At 39.7% G+C, this 19,578-nt stretch overlaps 1 protein-coding gene across 3 annotated transcripts; it reads left to right on the top strand.

Moving 5' to 3' along the window:
* The first annotated feature begins 74 nt into the window (after positions 1–74).
* Positions 75–19,578, top strand: LOC133478271 (ankyrin repeat domain-containing protein 26-like). Of its 3 annotated transcripts, none has more exons than XM_061774131.1 (29): positions 75–325; positions 1,356–1,632; positions 2,469–2,583; positions 2,667–2,840; positions 3,568–3,674; positions 3,762–3,899; positions 3,971–4,083; positions 4,358–4,419; positions 4,493–4,556; positions 4,648–4,668; positions 4,889–5,104; positions 6,678–6,764; positions 6,851–6,945; positions 8,188–8,399; positions 9,716–9,907; positions 10,817–10,847; positions 10,969–11,104; positions 11,220–11,433; positions 11,538–11,607; positions 11,751–11,891; positions 12,173–12,536; positions 13,587–14,092; positions 14,170–14,322; positions 14,768–14,943; positions 15,266–15,338; positions 15,434–15,652; positions 15,730–15,953; positions 17,212–17,416; positions 18,147–19,578. In XM_061774131.1, exons 2-29 carry the CDS (start codon positions 1,442–1,444, stop codon positions 18,150–18,152), a joined length of 4,305 nt encoding a protein of 1,434 aa, XP_061630115.1. In that variant the 5' UTR covers positions 75–325; positions 1,356–1,441; the 3' UTR covers positions 18,153–19,578. The 3 variants fall into 3 exon arrangements, with proteins under 3 accessions (XP_061630115.1, XP_061630114.1, XP_061630116.1); XM_061774130.1 differs by having other exon boundaries at positions 76–325; positions 9,713–9,907; XM_061774132.1 differs by lacking the exons at positions 75–325; positions 1,356–1,632; positions 2,469–2,583; positions 3,568–3,674 and having other exon boundaries at positions 2,718–2,840; positions 9,713–9,907; positions 18,147–19,577.

Genomic DNA, 19,578 nt, shown 5'->3' with positions numbered 1-19,578 from the left:
ATAGTGCATTTTAGGTTGATCTTCAATGTCTCCGAAGCCAAATATATCAAACTTTTTATCAGTAGTGTACGGTATCTCATCAATTATCTAAAAAATGTAAATCAAATATTCTTCCAACGCTGTTGTGGAAGTTTCTATTACCTAAATAGTCAATGGCAGGATTAAAAAAATAATAATTACTCCAGCATTCATCACATTCGTGAATTGGCGGAAGGATTCCCAGCAGAAGGAACTGAGACGACGAAGCCGCTACATCACAATGACGCCCCATTTCTTGGGAGGCAGCCCGTTGCCTCGTCGCCATTCTCCCCTTGCTACACAGCAGGTGAGCAAAATGAGACTTAAGTACGTTCTAACCGTGTACGGTGTTACACGGCCCAAACCCTTCATGTATGTTCACCATAATATTAACGATACAATTAATGGCCTAAGTGTAAGAAGTGAATGGATAACACTATCTACCGTGCCCCTTGCGGGGAGAAAAAAACCCATTGACGTTCGAAACGACGTCATTTGGCAGAGAGAACTAATAATTTATATGTATAGACGCGTGTGACAATAAAGCCGTCGAAACCAATGATCTCATGACGCGTCTGAGATTTTCGTCCTTCCCTGTTTACTTAGATTTGTTGTAAAACTTGAAGAAAAGAAGAAGAAAAGAAAAAAAAGCAAAAAGTCAAAACTTTGTGTGGTTGGGCACGAAAATGGTCAATACAATTAGCTCTTGTTTAGAGTGCCATTATCGCGAAGAGCCTGCTCACTTTAAGAAAGTGTGGGTATGTACTCACTTCTGTTATTGATATTTTAGTTCATGGTAGAAAAACATCAGCTAATTAGCTAGCCTGCGTCTGTGGCGTCCAAACTTGAATTTTTTTTTATTAAACTATTTGAAAAATTCACTGCCGGGATGTATTACATGATGTATTAGTACAGTGGTTCTCAAAACTAAGTAAGTGTTTTTTTTTTTTTTTTTTTTTTAAAGAAACAGTTTTGTCACTGAAAAGTGTATTTAATATTGTAAACCATTGGCATTGGGCAATTTTAAAATTGACACTGTGCACTTTAACATAATATGTAGGAAAATGGAAAAAGCTGTACTTAAATGATTCCATCAAAATGCCTGGCACATGAAAATTAAATGTAGATATACTAAAAAGTTAAATATAACTGAACTTCCTTGTAAAGTGATTCTTTCCCGCACCACTTGAGGACGCCTGCATACCTCAAATGGTGGTAGTACCACACTTGGAGAATCTGTCTTAGTAAAATGAGTTTGTAAAAAATAACATCATCTTGTGGGGTTTTCTTTGTGGAAAAGTAACATTTGATTTGATTTTGGTTTTCATTTGATTTAGGGATGAGAGTCGCCACCTATGATCCTCTAACAGCAGTTAAGTAGCAGTGTGGTGGTGCGAAAGCATCGCTTTGCTGCTGTGTTAGGATGAAGAAACTATTCAAGTTCCCAAAGAGGAAGACCTCATCAATTGATGCAGTTGACAGTGCTTCCATTGCCAGTGATCTGAGAGAAAATGAGATGGGCAAGTTTCACAAGGCCGCCTGGCAGAATGACATGGCCAAGCTGGAGCAGCTCGTCAAAATTGTTGATGTCAATCAGGTTGACAAGCAGAACAGGTCAGTGTGGGTACAGGTGCGCTATTAGTTGCATCTTCCAATGTGTATTTGTTGAATTAACTTTAAAACTAATTACAACAATGTAAATTATGAAAGAGAAAAAGAAACTTGCAGTGCGGAAAAGTGAAAAGTTTGTCCATCTTATCTATAATGTTGACAAATGTGGTCACAATTAACTTTCAAACTCCTTACTGGTGGTGGTATCGGATATTATCTGAAAATCCAGACCTGGTTGAACAGTTTGGTCTTGAATGCTGGTCATGCTCAACATTCGATTTGTTCACATTCGGTCCGTTTTCCATCATATCAAAATATGGAGATTGAAATTATCTGTACAATTAAACTTGCCATCATAAAAGTGCCTATCATAATCAGGGTCACAGGGTTGGTGGAACTTATTCCAATTGACCTTAGGCGAGAGGTGAGGTACGCTCTCCACTGGTTGCCAGTCAGTTGCAGCACGTACAGAGAAAACAACCATTCACATACACACCTATGGGCAATTGAGTCTTCATTGAAGCTAACTTGTATGTTTTTAGATAGTGGGAGCAAACAGAGATAGAATATACAAACTCCACACACAAAGGTTAATGTTATGTTGTAATGAAATGTGAAAACAAGAAAACCTGTTTGATAATGAGTAACAGACAGTGACAAACATGCACAGGGAGGTTACTATACCTGAGAGGTGAGGCTCTTCACAAAAAGAAAAACTGTGGTGTACATTGCATTCTTTTTATTCTCTTTTTCTGACTTAGCTCTGTTATAAGCAGCCAGGACATGAGATTTTGGTCGGGTTGAAAATAACAACAACAAATCTGTCTCTCCTATTACAGAACGGCACTTCACGTCGCTTGTGCCCGTGGAAACGTCGAGGTGGTGAAATTCCTTATCGAGAAAAATGCCCAGATCAATTTATGTGACAATCAAAATAGGTCTGCTTTAATGAAGGTAAGCTTAGACATCAACAGACTTGGAACAAATTTGATGGTCATTGATGGCTGTTCATTCCTGATTCACACTCATTTTATCAGGCAGTGCAAGAACAGCGTGAGCTCTGTGCCAACATCCTGCTGGAAAACAAAGCTGACCCCAACCTGATGGACTCAGATGGAAACACAGTTTTACATTTGGCCTCAAGCATCCCGTTAATCTCCACTGTCATCTTGCTCGTGAAGCATGATGCTGACATCAATGCCAAAAATCTGGTGATTGTCTATTAGCTGCCTAAATAAGCACTTTCTCTTAACAAGGCACTAAGGCCTGCCGCACACCGACGGCACGGCCTAACCAAGGATGTGGCAGCTAGTTTTTATGAGTGGCCGACCGTCGGCCACTGGATTTGCTGCGATTCAAAATTTGATTCAACGAACAATGGCGTTACAATGTGGCAGATAGAAAATGCACGAGCATGCACAAAAAGAAAATGTGGGGTTTTAAGAGTAGGTCGTGACACCCCCAAGCTATACCGATTCGCTATATATTGTTTCACGCCTACAATACTAAACTATATAATTCCATATGTACCTGTGGCGAGAAAGCAAAGCGTGGGGAGTCGCCGAAATGAATGAATGCAGTGAAATTGTCAGTAGATCTTAGCCAACAGCCTCTCAAAAGATCCACTCTTCTTTATCGTTGCCCTTTTTCTCTGTGGCAGTCCGCTTCTTCCTTGACAATCATGCCATGTTTAAGTGGTTCAATAGTAATAATTGTCCAGTATATTGTATGTGCAGCCTGGAAACCCAATAGAGCTCGTAGTTTTTCCGTTGGCAGTGTGTCATTATACAGTATGTGTGTAGTTCAATCTGCTGCAAGCGTCGGCATCTTAATTTTTTCGGGGTGGTCCACTTCAGTCACGTTCGGCTGCGCCGCTTAGTGTCCGGGTGGCATTAAAGGTAGTCAGTTGTTACATATCAATTCTGATGGCATTTTTAGGAGGGCATTTCACCCCTGACTGTGGCAGTCCAAGAGGACCACATAGAAGTGGCAGAGTATCTGTTGAAGAAGGGTGCCAATGTTAATATTTTGGATAGACATCGAAGGTGAGAACACAAAAACAGTGGCACTCTTATCCATTTAAAATAACCTTGTTATGTGGCTTTGTTTGTGCACTCTCCAAACTTGGACAGATCACCGTTAATGATGGCTGCGGGCAACGGACACATCGACATGACGCGACTGCTCTTACAGTTTAAAGCCAATGTTGAACTTACGGATAGCAAAGGACAATCAGCCACGGACTACGCCGAGATGGAATACCATGATCAGTAGGTTGAGCTTCTCTTTTCTCCCATTACAGAAGCATGGTGTCGTGATCGTTCTCTTGACTGTCTTCTAGCTGTAGCCTCCTTATTGCCGAGCACAGGAAGAAACAGGAGGCCTCCATCCAGGTCCACTCAAGTCCTAGTAAAAACCAGTCCAAATCATTTGAACGCACCTCCAGCAAAGATGGTAAGCACTTTTATTTCTATTTTGTATTAAGTATTTACTAAAGCCCCACTTGTGAAATCTACCATTTTGTGTTGGTGTATTTTAGTCTTAATATGAGAATTGGAAACAGTTATGGTGCAGCCTTGCACCACACTTCAGTATTTTTGTACAAAGATGCAAAGGGACATCACTAGATAACAGACCAGCTATCTTGTTCAGGCTAATTGCAACCCTTTACAAATCAATCATTTTAAAGAAAACACATTTGTGTTTATTTTTGTGTTTACTCCTGCAGCTGTAAGTGTTGACCGAGTGAGTTCCGCAAGTGCACGGAAAGAGGATCCCACACAAAAAGAGGTAGGCCTAACAAAAAATGACATGGGGTATTCATTTGGTGATTCTAATTTTCTTTTTCTTTTTCTGTCACCAGTGTGACATGAGCCAACTCTTCAAAATCTTGACTCAACTGGGAAAGGATAAAAATGAAAAGTTTGGTAAGTAAACCTAATCAACAGTATTCTCCAGTAGCTGGTGAACAATAGCTAATGCATAATCGTGTTTAACATCTCCTTGCTTCTCTGACAGACCTTGAAGAAATTGGTTCAGGTGAGTTTCACCAGTATAGTCTTTAATCTTTTATTTATTTATTTAATTGTGTTTTACCTTTTACGTTACAAGACTAGTTTCACAATGTTCAATCTAACATGAAGCTATGAATTTCGAATTGTAAGTTTACCAATAAGCTAAGAAAGACAGAGGAGTCATGCTTGTAGTGTTCTTGATGTGTTCATTATATTACACCTTGTTCTTATTTTCTTTGCGTCAGACTGCGATAAAACCAGCAACGCCAGTAAAATAACTCTGCCTGAAGGCTCACTGGTCTCTCAGATATCCGAGGAATTCCCTGAATGCTCCACTTCATCTATGGAGGTGAGGGAGGTAGAGGTGCATCCAAAAGGACCTAGAAGGAACATCTCAGACGGGATACACTTGAGCCCACAACCCAAACTTCATTCAAAGAAGCCATTTTTAGAGAGTGACAGTAAGCATCAGACAGGCCTTTGTATTTCCTTCACTTTTTTAAGACTTAACTTTTTGTATTACATTTGCACACACCATGAAAACAGGATGTGAGCCAAAACTCATTCATCACCTGCATGGGACTTGATAAAAAACAGTGCACCCTCAGAACTTGAACGTTCCGATGCTTGAACTATTTTGAAATCAATCTAATATTTTAAGGAAAAAATTCCAGGAACTGAATTAAAATTGAATTAGATGAAACAGAGAGGTCTCGACACCAGTTGATCAGCTGTTTTTTTGCGTTTTCTTTTGTCTGTAAGCCAAAGAGGAAAATTGTAATCACAATAATAGAACCTACACAGAATTTGGCACACAAACTGGTACCTATCACACACAAGGCTATGTTTCATTGTTTTTAAGCTATAAACAAAAAATATATATATACTTGCGTGACGATTAACTTTGTTTTTAAGCTATTAACAAAAAATACTCGTGTGACGGTTAACTTTGTTTTTAAGCTATTAACAAAAAATACTTGCGTGACAGTTAACTTAGCTTTAGTGCCAAACTGGTACCTATCACACATAAGGTTATGTTGCATTGTTTTTAAGCTATAAACAAAATAAATACTTGCATGACGATTAACTTTGTTTTTAAGCTATTAACAAAAAATACTTGCGTGACAGTTAACTTGGCTTTAGTGCTGCTTAACATTACCTGTTCAGTAGTTGTTGTTTATTGAAAGTTCTATGATGGGATGGATTTATTTTGGGGAAGATTAATTCAACCTGAACAAATCAAAGGTCAAAAGGGCTCCTGGAACAGATTGTGTTAGGGGTATTGGGGATCCACTGTATATTTTTGTCTATACAGTGGTGCTTTGAGATACATTTGACCCGGCTTACAAGTTTTTCCGAGATACGAGCTGTCGGGATGATTTTTTTTGCCTTGACTTGAGAGCATAAACTTGAGATATGAGCGCTGTATGGTGGCACCGAACTCAACACAGACTCTCATATAGTGTATTTCAAATAATCAAACAACTTTACCTTAGGAATAACCCGCTACCTTAATGCCAACAAATAATGGAAAATGTCGTACATGGGGTAACGATTAGCATCGATAGTAGTGGTGTTGTAACCCTTTAGGCAACACATATTTGAACACAAACAATTGTGCAACACATGTAGACAGACAATATCACAAAACTATTAAGATTTCAGCTTATTGAGACTAGAGGTGACTCTTTTTCGGGTGTAAACCAGAAGCAGCACAATGAATTGAGTTGAAGCATCAAATCATGATGCACAAACTTTAATTCTTTACAGAATATTCTATTTAATTATGTTAACACTGTTTTTATAAGGCACAATATTATAGAGTGCTCTTTTGCTTATTCGAAAACATTACAACATTTTTTACAATTTTTGGGCGGAGTTACAACGGATTAATGGCATTTCATTTCAATGCGGAAAGATGATTTGACGATTTGTTTTTAAGTTGCGAGCGTGGTCATGGAACAAATCAAACTCTTATCGCAAGGCACCGCTGTAGTAGTAAACATTTTCTATTTTGGTATCGCTGCTCTTTAGAATCCGATTATGACCAGGACATTATGTTTGTATCATGCTATGACGTCAAAACGGAGGACCGGCGTCGTAAAGGAGTGGTTGGGCCAGGTAAAAAGACTCACTGAGAATTTGAGACCAGATCTACTCGCTTAATCGAGTCCTGTTGTCTTTGTAAGCACTCTGTCTCTTCTCAGGCTCCCCTTGTGCCTCAATAATGTCAAGAGACATCAGAAGTCAATTGCAATCTGACACGCCAGTAAGCAGAAAACAGAAGGCGAGAAAGACCGAGGTAATTGTAATATATATTTACATATTAAATACATTTTTAAGAAATGACAACTTCCCACGTGTTCCCCTAACATGAGGGCGGGTTCGTCATTGGGGAGGTTGGTGGTGGGTGGGAGTGGGCGGGGGGATTGGGGAGGCAGTGACATCATTGAGATGATGTCAGTGCTTTGTATCAGATCTTTAAAGTTTTTAGTGTCCCCTATCACTTAAAGCACATCAGATCCTCTAACTAGAAGTGTGAAAGTTCATGCCATTTGCAATTAGGAAAAAAAACATGTAAATGTTAAACTGACTGTCTTAAATCATACAAATGGGATTTATTATGTGTGGAACTCCCATCTGTGTCAGCCAGTACGTCTGTGTTCAACCTGTGTGATGGTCAAGTTGTAATGTATTGAAAAGTCCGTTCTATTTACGCGCAGTGCACAAAGTGTCTATTAAAATGCTCAAGCAAATATTTTGAGCTCTCAGTGATAATTGATGTAGTATAATTCGGCAAGCATTACTGCTTAACTCTTCTTTTTTAAAACATCTTTATCGTTATCTTACGAGGGAGGACCACGAGAAGACCATGTTCTCAATTTGGTAATGGCCAACTTTTTGTTGTTTCCAGGTTTATGTATGTAAACAACAAATGTTGAGTTGCTCGTTATACAGATAGAAATGCTATTGGTTAAGAAAACACCTAATGAAAACAATACGGAAAAACAACAACTAATTTGATCATGTACATCGGGTGCACATGATTGAAATGTGGTAAAGGGACGCCATTTTCCTCTTTTCCTTGAAAATAATCAAATAATATGTTACTTTAACACATTTCACACACGTTGGGCCAAATTTGGTAAATTTCATATTTTTTTACATATACTATTGGTCAGTCCCCATGTGTGTGTGATATTTTTTACAAGTTATTGACCTATCTAAAGTGTTGAAAATGGTTTACTCTCTTTCATGATGCAATTTTAATGGTTCAACAAACTCAGTTTTTTGGTCTCCTGTAAAGTGACAGTTTTGGAGGTACGAGGTTTCTGCCCGACACCAGCAATGTTAATTTAACACATTTTAATCATGTGCAATCAATGTACATCTTCCAATTAAGTTGATACAAAGGACTTTTTTTTCAGTGTAGAATGATATCTTTTCATCATGGCAAAGTAAAGCTAATGTAATTAAGTGACATTATGCATGTAAAAAGAAAAAACTAACCGCAATCAGTGACCCAGAACTACTTTTCTTGCAGTGGTCTTTTCAGGCTGCCAAAGATGCCGCTCAGATTGTTTCTATGAAAAATCTAAGTACTACCAGTGACATTGGTGGAAGAGGATCAGACGGACATGCAAGTGAGAAAACGGAGAGTTCAATGAGCCGCAAAGAAAGTTCATTGAGAAGCAAAGACATGTCAACTCAACCTGAAACCCCTTTGCATTCAAAGAAGCAGGCACCATCTGCCGGGTATGCACAACTACATTTTGAAATAGCACGTTTTTTTTTACCGGTATGTGCAATTGGTCTCTCCATTTGTAACCGTCCGACAAGTGGTTGACACGTTTACATTAAAAAAAAAAAAAAAAAATGCCAACTTGCTTAAAAAAAAAAATATATATATATATATATAAGAGAGAGAGAGAGAGAAAGATAATTGATTTACAACTTAATTTTTTTACACAGGACCAAGCTCCCAGAATGTAAATAAATAAATAGTTTTATAAGGCATAAACAAGCCAAAAGTCACTCACACACACACACTGTAGTATTTGTGTGTTGTGTGGCTTTAAGCGGTGTGGCCTAGTGAGTGATGCCATGAGCTGAAGTCGGAGTCGCTCCTTGCCAGTGTTTTCATTATGTATTTATTGTTTGTCCCGTTCATTAAACAGCTGAAAGTACATCGGTGACTGTGGGTCTCCTTGCCCACATGCAAGGGTATTAAAATGCCCGTGACCCAAATGAGGACATTGGGTTTAGAAAATCAATTAAAATTTGGTCCGGATCTGGGGAAAATGCATTGACAGAATTAGACCTGTCACGATAATTACTATATCGACTTATCGTTCGATAAATACAATGGACACGATAGTTTTTCTAGACTTGAAAAATTCTCATTTACATGCGTTTGTTTACATACGTCATCATGAAGCAGAATGAAAGGAAGATTTAGCATACTCGGCTAACGACGGCTAGCCAGTAACTGTACAATTACAGAAAGTTAACCGGCATAAGTGGAATTAGTTCCTAAGTCTAATGCCACAGCAGCATTGTGGGAACATTTTGGATTCAAACCAGATGAACACGGTGAAGGGCGATCCGGCTAACATCAACGAGCTGGCATGGCAAAATTGTATGAAGGCGCAACAAAAACAACAACATAAACCTCAAAGTGACAAAATCAATTGAAAACACAACCATCCCACCCAATTTCTTCAGAAGGAACAAAAAAACACAGTGGGACATTTCCCGTTTCCCGTCAGCTTGCAATTAAGGAAGCCTTTGCTCAGCAATACAAATATAAATGTGACAATGTATATGGCGCACGTACGCTCACATACACAGTATAGCGTTACTTAAGAGATGCAGCCACCCAACATGTTGACAAAACAGCGTTTAAAGAGGGAAAATATATCATCTTAAAAAATGTGTTATCGTGACAGGTCTAGGCAGAATTTATTTCCAGTTTTCATCCTATAGTCTGCTTGGAATAGCCCTCAGTGAGTTAAGAACGGATCTTACAGCTTGGCTTTTATCATGTGTTTTGCCTTGTGTTTCATTAGCAGGCCACTTGGGGAATCGCCAGTGTCACATCAGCGGTTCTCCATTGCAAACAAACCTGATGATCAGACTGTAGAGAAGATCTCACAGCTGGCAGTGGTTAGCAAGACCCGCCCTGCCAAAGTCCTTCCAAGCAGCAGAGACCTCGCTGTGAATGATGACAGCACTTTAAGTGATGTGTCGGACGATGAAGGAAGGTATATATGCAGCATTTATCCCCGTTTGTCCCTCTACCCTTTGGCAATAATGCGCAATTGTGAGCATAATGCAAGTTGGAGAGAGTGCATGATAAAAGTTTTTAAAATAAGACTATTGTAAGAGTACAATAGAATTTCCAAAGTTGAACACAATCTATTCTATGATGTTGGTTTACTTTTTTTTTTCTGAAATAACATAAGAAATAATGCAAAGGGACTCATTTTTTCCAGGCTGTCATAAAACCTTAACTGAACAAGCAGTGTTTAGATACATTTTTAACACTTATTTGTTCAAGGGTTATGTTAACCTCTGTATAATAAAACGAAAATGAAGTAAAACTACTCACCCTTGAAGGTGTCGAACATAATGGGGAGGGGAGTTTATTTATTTATTTATTTATTTCAGTGATATCACCTAGAAGCATTTTATAGGCATTCATGAACTAAGTGTTCTATAGTGTATGCGTGTTTATATTGGAATCTGATAGGTAAAAATCCTTTCTGTAATTTCTGTTTTTCTGTAATCACACATTAATGCAATTACACAACTACACATTTTCCAAAGTTTAGCTCGACTGTGCTGAGGTCTCCTGACATCATGCCTGATCATAGTTTTGGTCTCGCAGTTTTTGACTTTTGACATATTTTTAAAAACAGTTTTGATTGGGCTCCCAAATTGTTGGCTTTTGTGGTGTTCAACCTTGGAGCTTGCACTGTAGGATCATTTGTGGGGTTGATGCCTTTAAAACCTTGTTGCACACATTAGGGTGGAAATTATTAACCTAAGATGTATGTTGATGCTCTATTTCTACACACAAAAAATCTCATGTACCCACCTCACACTGAGGTGAACTTGACTGGGAAAGAAAAATATTCATTTTGAAATAACCTTCTGTTTGTTGGCAACAGGTGGCAAGCCAAACAAAAGCCGAAAAAACAGGTAACCAATACAGTGAAATGGATTTTTACTGAATCTGTCCTCCGCTTTAAAAGTGAAATTCAATACAGTTTGCAGACAGGAAAGTGTACATTCAGGTAACATATTATATTCACACATTCAGCGTATTGACGAAATGGAGATCTCTGAAGAGCTTGATGAGATCACGTCCTCATCAGACTTGACTCTGGATGAATGTGAGCTCCCCCCTCCAACCCATCAAGGCACAAGCTTTATCCCTGCGAACCTTTCACCTTCAGGTAATGCAGGTTTTAATGCCAAACAACGCATTAATTATCTCATTGTATGTATGTACAAGCCTTGTTTCTAGTCTGTAGACTTCCTCATATACTGTAGCTGGTTTATATTCACCAGAACGTCCATTTAAGATGAAGCTGGATGGCTTTATGGGCCAACAAAATAAGCTCCCTATTCTGAAGCCAAAAGAACATCACAGCTGTGCTGGAAAAATGACCAAACTAAAAAATGAAAAGGCAGAATTAAAGAACAAAATTGAGGAGGTTAAAGATGATCAATGTGCCATGGAGCATAAACAAATGCAAATGGAAAGTGAAATCACAAACCTCAGGTATTAACTTTGTTCTCGAGGCATTCTGTTCTGTAATTGTCTTTGAGCTGTGCAGCATACTTGAGACAGTTTTGAATTGTTTTTCTTTCTGTTAACATCAACAGACTGTCGACAAAACAACAGCAAGAAGATTGCCTTAATACCATCAGGATGGCTCACATCAACAATGAGAAGGTGAGAAAGATCAGTATGCAGTGGCTGGGAGTGATTTAGGAATTGTACAATCCTTATGTCTATGTAATTGTTCAACGCTGTTGTGGATTTGGAGATGATGTGAATGTTGCACTTGTGGCTTGTGTTTCATCAACCCCACCCAGCTTGAGGAGGAACTCCGACAAGCCCATGTACAGTTGTCTCAGGAACGTTGCACAAATGCACAGCTGCAACAAAAGCTAAAGAGTCAGGACTGCAAGCAACATACCATAGAAGAGGACTACAAAAGAATCAAACATAATGAGGTATTTTGCAACTGTTTTAGAATGTGGGCACTGTGTTACTGCTCTGGAGAAGTTGGAATATTGCAGCTGACGAAAATATATATTTTTAAAATCATGTTAATGTTGTATTGTGACTTATTGGGGTAAACTAATTTGGTTGTTGTACAAAGACGTACAAAATAAGAGAAACCTAAAAGAAGTGTAGGTCTTGTGAAAAGTACATCACTTTGTGAGGTACATATAACTTTTCCATGGAAAGTTTCCAACAAATTACCAGAGATTTGCCATCCTTAATCTTTCAGGAACATCTAAGAACAGAACTTGAGGTCACCCAGACGCACAGCAGCACCAAACAAAGAGACCTTGCGGAGGAGAATGAAGCCCTCAAGGAACAGCTTGAAGATATTCGCCAAGATCTCAGACTTACTAACGACAACCAGGCGCAAAGTGTTTTGGAATGGAACAATATGATTACGGGATTAAAGTGTGAAGTGACACTCGCGAATGCGCGACTGGAGGCTCAGTATCAGGCTCATAACGTATTGGAAGCAGAGACTCAGGCCGTCCGCACCCGTCTGGCGGAGGCCGAGCAACTGCGGTCCGAGATGGAGAAAACTCTGCTCCAAGAGAAGGAGGAACAGCAGCGACTTCGAGACAAACTTGCAAGTAAGCATGGGTGGGGATGGAATGTTCTTTTGCCATATGATTTTAGCATGTCTGCTTCTATGGTGGCAGCATGTCAGGCTAGTCTGCCTCACAGAGAGGTCCTGGGTTACAATCTCTGCTTAGGCCTTCCTGTGTAGCATGTTTCATGTTCTCACTGCACCGGCCTAAGTTTTCTCTGGGCATTCCGGCTTCCTCCCACATCACAAAAATGTGCATGTTATGTTATTCAGGGGTGTCAAACTCATTTTTCTCACAGTGTTATTACGGTTCCCCTCACAGGGCCGCTATGACTGCGAAACCGAAAAAATCTTTAATCGCCTCATCAGAATCCAGAATCAGAATCCTCTTTATTAGCCAAGTGTGTCAAAAACACAAGGAATTTGACTCCGGTAGTTGGAGCTGCTCTAATACGACAATAGACAGCCATTTTGACAATAAATACTTTTGAGACATAAAAATATAAAAACACACTACGGCGAGTCACTTAGCCTCTAGCAATTTAATAGCAACAACGAATTAATGGATAACTAGTTTTGAAGTATCAGAAGTCAAGCATTATAGTTTGTTAAGCTATTGTTTAAGTTACTGTTAAAAAAGATTTTAGTAACAAAAAAATGCTTAAAATATAGCAGCGTTTGAAATTTTTCTAGAAGTTTTAGCAAGAATCAAGGAAGTAGACACATGATTTGCTTTCGTGGGCCACATAAAATGATGTGACGGGCCGGATTTGCCCCCCAGGCCTTTAGTTTGACAGTTGTTCCCTAGAGAAAGTGGAAGGAAGGATGAACGATTCTGGGTTTATTACACTTTTTCTCTTTGCCATGAATGGCCCTTCAGGGGTGTTAAAAAATGTATAATAAAACCAAAATATTGATCAGCATGTTGAACCCTCGCTAGCTTGTTTATGTATTTTGTAATTGTAACATTTCAAGACAACTGGAAAAAGGCCTTGACTAATAATTTGATTTCTCCCCGTACAGTTGTCTTATCTATGGCGGCTTGTAAAAGTATTGACTGACTTGACCAGTCCTAATTAAATGTTCTTTCCAGGTGAGATAGCCAGTCAACGAGAGGCAGTCACCAAACTGTCCCAGAAGCTGGCAAAGGCGAAGGCACATGGCAACACTATGGAGAACGAGGTGCATAGAGTAGAGGCACAGCTGATCGAGAAGAACGCGCAGATTGCCACCTTGCAGCGTGAGATGGATCTGATAAATGCACATGTGAAAGAGCTGGAAGCTCTTCTGCAAACCGAAAAGGACCTGGTCAGCTGGGCTGGAGCGCGCCAAGAGGCCACACAGGAGCTCCTAGGCCAGGCCCAGAGTGAAGGCATATTGGTACGGCAAAAGCTGGAGGAAGCCCAAAAACAATGTGTTACAAAGGAGCTCGCCGTGACAGACGCCCAAAAGTGTTTCACTGAAATTTTGGCCAAGCTTCGCTCTGACTGTGAGGGGAGAGTACAACTCGTGCAAGACAGGAACCAGGATCTAGCCACAAAGGCAGCGGAACTTCGAGAACATATCCACCAATTACAGGAGGAGAAAAATGAAAGAGAGGTAGCGCTCATGTCTAGTCATATGTTTAATGTGTAGACAATCACTATGTCTAAATATGGTCTCTGGGTTTTGTCCAGGCTTGTCTGAGGCAGCTGCAGGCAGAATTAGCTGACTCTTTGAAGAAGCTGTCAAAGTGTGAAGCTTCTTTGGAGGTCTACATGCGATATCGTAGTGAATCCGAGGAAGAGAAAACTCGGCTCCACAAAGAAGCGGACAGGTTTAAAAGAAAGGTATTGAAAGTAAACAGTCCCATCATGTGTTTGTTTTTTTCTCCCTGTTTTCATTTATTTGGCATTTCATTTATTTGGCACTGGATGTGATACTGAAAATGGCACGCACACAATATTTAACACAAGAACAGCCCAAATAATGATAGGGAGTTTTTATTTTCTCCCTGTTTTCATTTATTTGGCATTTCATTTATTTGGCACTGGATGTGATACTGAAAATGGCACGCACACAATATTTAACACAAGAACAGCCCAAATAATGATAGGGAGTTTTTATTTTCTCCCTGTTTTCATTTATTTGGCATTTCATTTACTTGGCACTGGTTGTGATACTGGTAATGGCACGCACACAATATCTAACACAGGAACGGTCAAATAATGATAGTTAGTTAGGTAGTTTTTATTTTTTTAACATTGCTGATGATCTTTGCATTACGTCATGTAGATGGAAGAAAAAGAATCCCATTGCATACAAGCTGAGAAACAGGTGACAGATCTAAGGAGTCGTCTGGACGAACGAGAGCAACAACTCATCATTGCTGCTCAGAAACAGAAGGAGGCGCTCTCTGTTGCAGCTGCCACCAATATCTCGGTCAAACAGCTGGAAGAGGCTGTGTACAGGTAGTCTTGTGCACATACACACTTACATGGAAAAGCAAATCCAGTTTTAATCCCTATGTTATCTAGCTCTCATTAATTGGTAGCAGTTTGTCATATAGTAAAAGGTTTCATAAATTGATTTTTTTTTTTTTATCTGAAAATTAATATTTAAGCTTTTGTTTACTATGCACAATGCAAAGCTCTCCATTTATGATTTATATTCTAAATTTTAAACCGCTGGCCCACGTTTTAGAAACCCCTAAACCTTTTAATTAGATTTTGATTATGTTTGATTATATATGAACCATATACTGTATATCAACATTTTCTTATCTGAATTAAGGCTAAAAGCTCTACTAAAGGGTGCTAAGAAGAAATTGCAAGATTACCGAGCAAGTGAAATAGAGAGAGAAAAGGTTTGTCTTCCAGTTGATGCTGCACATTTAACCGACAGTAAATCTGTACTTGTACTTCATATTTGCTCTGTTTGTTTCACGCTGAACATGACCAGGCGAATGAGCTGCAGGCCGAGCTGAATAGGCAAATGTCCTTCCGCAGCCTTTTGGAGAAGAATAAAAAGCAGTTGGAGGAGGAGGTACAGAGCCTGAGACGCAGAATGGAGACCAACACGGTGGAGCAAAAGCATGTGGAACAGTACCGCCGTGAGATCGAGGAAAAGGCCCGACAGGAAATACAGAAAAAAATACACGAGGTCAACCTATTCTTGCAGGTAGAATAATACAGATGATGACAAAAACAAGTCAAGACAACAGGTGTAGTCAGTATTTGTTTGGTCTGTTTTCCCAGTCCCAGGCGGCCACGCAGGAGGCCCAGGACCAGATTAAAGCCACCACCGAGGTCAGCCTGCGCTCCAAGATCCAAGAACTGGAGGGCGAACTGAAACGAGCTCGAAGCATCCAGCATGACACCATCGCCCAGAGAGACGCCTTGCACAAAGAGCTGAAGCGCTATCGACAGATGCACAGAGAAGAGCAGTGGCTCCGCAAGTCCCTCTCCAACGACCTCAAAAGGTCTGAATGCGGCCGGTTATGTCTGAACAAAAACAATGCGGTGTTCACACTTTTCATGTCTGGGTCCGTTAAAAGGAAAGATTGTGCTTACATGTTTTTCGAGATAGAAATCATACACCTTTTTAAAAAAAAATATATATATATATATATATATATTTTCCCTTCATTAAATTGAACGAGCACTTTAAACATCTCTAAAATCCTCCATAACAAATCAATTCACAAAAAAAACAACTGATTACTGAAGTACTTGACCTCATCCACTGCCCACACTGCTCTTCTCACCAATGTTCTTGGAATTTCGTTCCGTATGAGCGTTGATGGATATTTTTTAAAAAATTATCAGCTTATCGGAGAAGGGGTTCTCCCCAAGCAGCCGACAAACTGAACCGGTAAAGATATAATTCCATCCATCCATTTTCATTGCCACTTATCCTCACTAGGGTCGCGGGCATGCTGGAGTTTATCCCAGCTATCTTCAGGTGGGAGGCGGGGTACACCCTGAACCGGTCGCCAGCCAATCCCAGGGCACATAGAAACAAACAACCATTCGCACTCACATTCACACCTACGGGAAATTTTGAGTCTTCAATCAACCTACCACGCATGCTTTTGGGATGTGGGAGGAAACCGGAGTGCCCGGAGAAAACCCACTCAGGCACAGGGAGAACATGCAAACTCCACACAGGCGGCACTGGCATTTGAACCCAAGTCCCCAGAACTGTGAGGCAGATGTGCTAACCAGTCGGTCACCGTAATGGCGAAGATATCATTTACTACTAATTATTACATTTTACTGTTTGACTCTAATTTGAAGGCATTTTCTGACCAGAATTTCTATCGCCGATATCACACAAAAACACTTCCTACAAAGGAGATTTTTTCCGACACACAAAAACAAAAACAAAAAAAATCTCCTGAATTCATCATTCAATTTTCAAAATTCTTGCTGCGTTGTACTTGGGTTGAAGTGGCCGTTCCAGCCAGACCCCACATTTAGACAGACAGTTATTTTTGAGTTAATGTGGTAACGAAACGAATTAAACTCGTATCTCAAGGCACCACTGTACATTTTAGATACTTTTTATGACATCTCGTGGTAAAAATTGGAAATGACCAATATTTTTACCCCAGCAAACGGAGCGAGCACAGTCTATCCGGTCACTACAGATCTACAACTGTAAAACCATTCTCAGTCTTCATCAAGAAGGTTCAGTTTTCTCAGTGGGGGCAACAAGTTTTTTTTTACTGTCTACAGGACTAACAGTCGGCTCACAGAAGCCAATTCCAAATTGCTCAGCGAGCGCTGCAAGTCTCTCGTCGCGTCGGGAACCCCGGGTACCACGGGCCCCTTGGCTTCTACCTCCGGCACAATGGCAGCACCATACAGGATGCGGAACTCGAGAATCCTCAACCCTGTGGCTGAAGGACAGGGCAGCAATGTGGAGGATTACCTGTCCAAGGTTTGTAGAGCGCTAAATCACCATTCGTGTGAGACATTTTCACTTTTTCACACAACATTGTAAATTTATGATTCATGGTGTTTCTTTTGAAAATATCAGCTGTACCAAGTTATGGAAAAGGTTAAGTCTTCTACACGTGTGTATGTATTCAGCCTGTTCTTCTCCTTATCACACCAAGTCCACATGCATAGACACATCCACTCATGCCATGGTTTCAAGGGGGTCAGGTGGTTCTGTGTTGGGCAAATGCTGAACACAGTGGCAGTAGCGGTGCATTCATTTTAAATTCCTTATTTTATTTACTTTTTATTTTTTAATAAAGTACAATAGTGTAGTGATATTACACACTGAGCTTTCTGACCCTTGTACACAACAAATGTGGTCTCATACTTTCACTCTAAAATGTATGCTTGTGCTTGCCTTTCAAAACAATGCTTTTCAAAATGAAAGTCAGCATGCACATTCAATCTTATTTAAAACTGCTACTAGGGCAACGTTTCAATTGTCAAGTATGAACATTAAAACACATTGTAAGAATGAGGTTTTCTGGTGAACAACAAATGATACAGGTGTTTTTTTTATGTTACTTAAGAAATCAAAGCAGAGTAAACTCTCCTGTTCCCTTCGCACCGATCTCCTGTATGTACATTAACTTCTATTTGACAATTCAACAGACACATCAAGAAGAAACAAAACATTTTTAGCTTGATTTTATTTGTTTTCTTTTCAGCGGTGACCACAGAAAGTTCTCACGGAAGTAACAGATTGAAGGAAATCGAAGAAGACGAACAAGGGTGAGGACAATGAATTCACTCCGACAAAGTCTTTTGGTGTTTGGCATACAAAGTTGGGGCGCTGGATTCCGTTTCCTGTGACCAACGTGCCATTGCCCCCCTCAGCCAAAGCGAATCTTAATGTGTATTTGGCCTGCATGCCTCGTGGGTGGAGCTTGAGCCTGTTACCAGAGCGAAGCAACAGTGCTTCGGGGGTCCTGAAGAACAAGCACGAGGGATGTCCCAGCGGTAACGACAAGCTGAGGTAGATGTGACTACAGAACTACAGAAGCCATCAGACCTGAGACACCTCAACTTGATCTCACAGAACCTGCTGGCTGTTGGCTCTTTTTATATGAATAAATGCATATAAAGAGCATGGCCCTAGCCCATAATTGCTCTTGTGATTTTGGCGCTACATTTTAAAATACTGACTGCACCAACCTCCTCATCTGTCACATTCCACCAAGATTACTATTTCCCTTTAACAGAGAAAAAGTAACACACAATGCACATTGCACTTAAGGACTCACATGATCAGCCACATTCTTAGACGCACAATCTAATGTGATACAATAAAAACAAAAAAATCCTGCCTGTTTCTTTAAATTGACTATTAGAAACAGCTCAATATGATGTAGGGCAATCCTACTCCACTGCCAAGTCCAACCACAATAAACTTTATTACCTCCCTTGACAGTAACGGAGTATGACGAGGCCAAATTAATGATCTCATTAGATTGCAAATTGAACCTAGGGTGGCTAATTGGTGTGTATCGACCACATACTGTATGTTGCATCGTAAGAGCTATTATTTTTTATAAGCAACATACAGTACAGATTTTTTATAATCCTGGTTTGGGATTTTTATGTTTGTTATTGCTGTTTTTGAATTTGATGTATGTATCATTTATAATTTGATATGTGCCATCATAAGGGGAAATGTCTCTTTGTTTTAGTGTTATAAATTATTTTTTTAGGGGACTGGGGAATGCGACTTACTATGATATTGCTGCATTTCTATTGCCATTTATGTGTTCAGCCCTATGTATTTGTGGTTATAGTATTAGATTTCTGTAAATATTTTGTAGTCATGTAAATAGAGAGGACTCTTTTAAATCCTGTACATTAACGGAAGGTTGTAAATAAATGTGTGCACCACCCTTATCTAGAGTATCTTAAGTAGAGTAATGAGATTGTGATTTGATTACAAAATTAATGTAATTGTGATCCATTTCATTACTGGGAGAAAATGTGTAATTGAATTACAGTTGCTTTTAGAAATTTCTATCATTACAATTTCCGTTACATTTGAAAAATGACCGTAAAAGCTCATTCTTTTCACATCACATGCACCTAAAGCCGACGCTTGTGATCGGTTCTCTGGTC

This window comes from Phyllopteryx taeniolatus, chromosome 5 (assembly GCF_024500385.1).
Source record: "Phyllopteryx taeniolatus isolate TA_2022b chromosome 5, UOR_Ptae_1.2, whole genome shotgun sequence".
Taxonomy (NCBI): domain Eukaryota; kingdom Metazoa; phylum Chordata; class Actinopteri; order Syngnathiformes; family Syngnathidae; genus Phyllopteryx; species Phyllopteryx taeniolatus.
The sequence above is the reverse complement of the archived record's forward strand: the minus strand, read 5'-3'. Positions and strand labels throughout refer to the sequence as shown.

Excerpts from the sequence above, each read along its gene's own strand:
- LOC133478271 (XM_061774130.1), top strand. The coding sequence starts at position 1,442 with ATGAAGAAACTATTCAAGTTCCCAAAGAGGAAGACCTCATCAATTGAT. Across the intron at positions 11,105-11,219 it reads TGCGAACCTTTCACCTTCAG|AACGTCCATTTAAGATGAAG; the intron begins GTAATGCAGGTT and ends TATATTCACCAG. Across the intron at positions 11,892-12,172 it reads AAAGAATCAAACATAATGAG|GAACATCTAAGAACAGAACT; the intron begins GTATTTTGCAAC and ends TTAATCTTTCAG.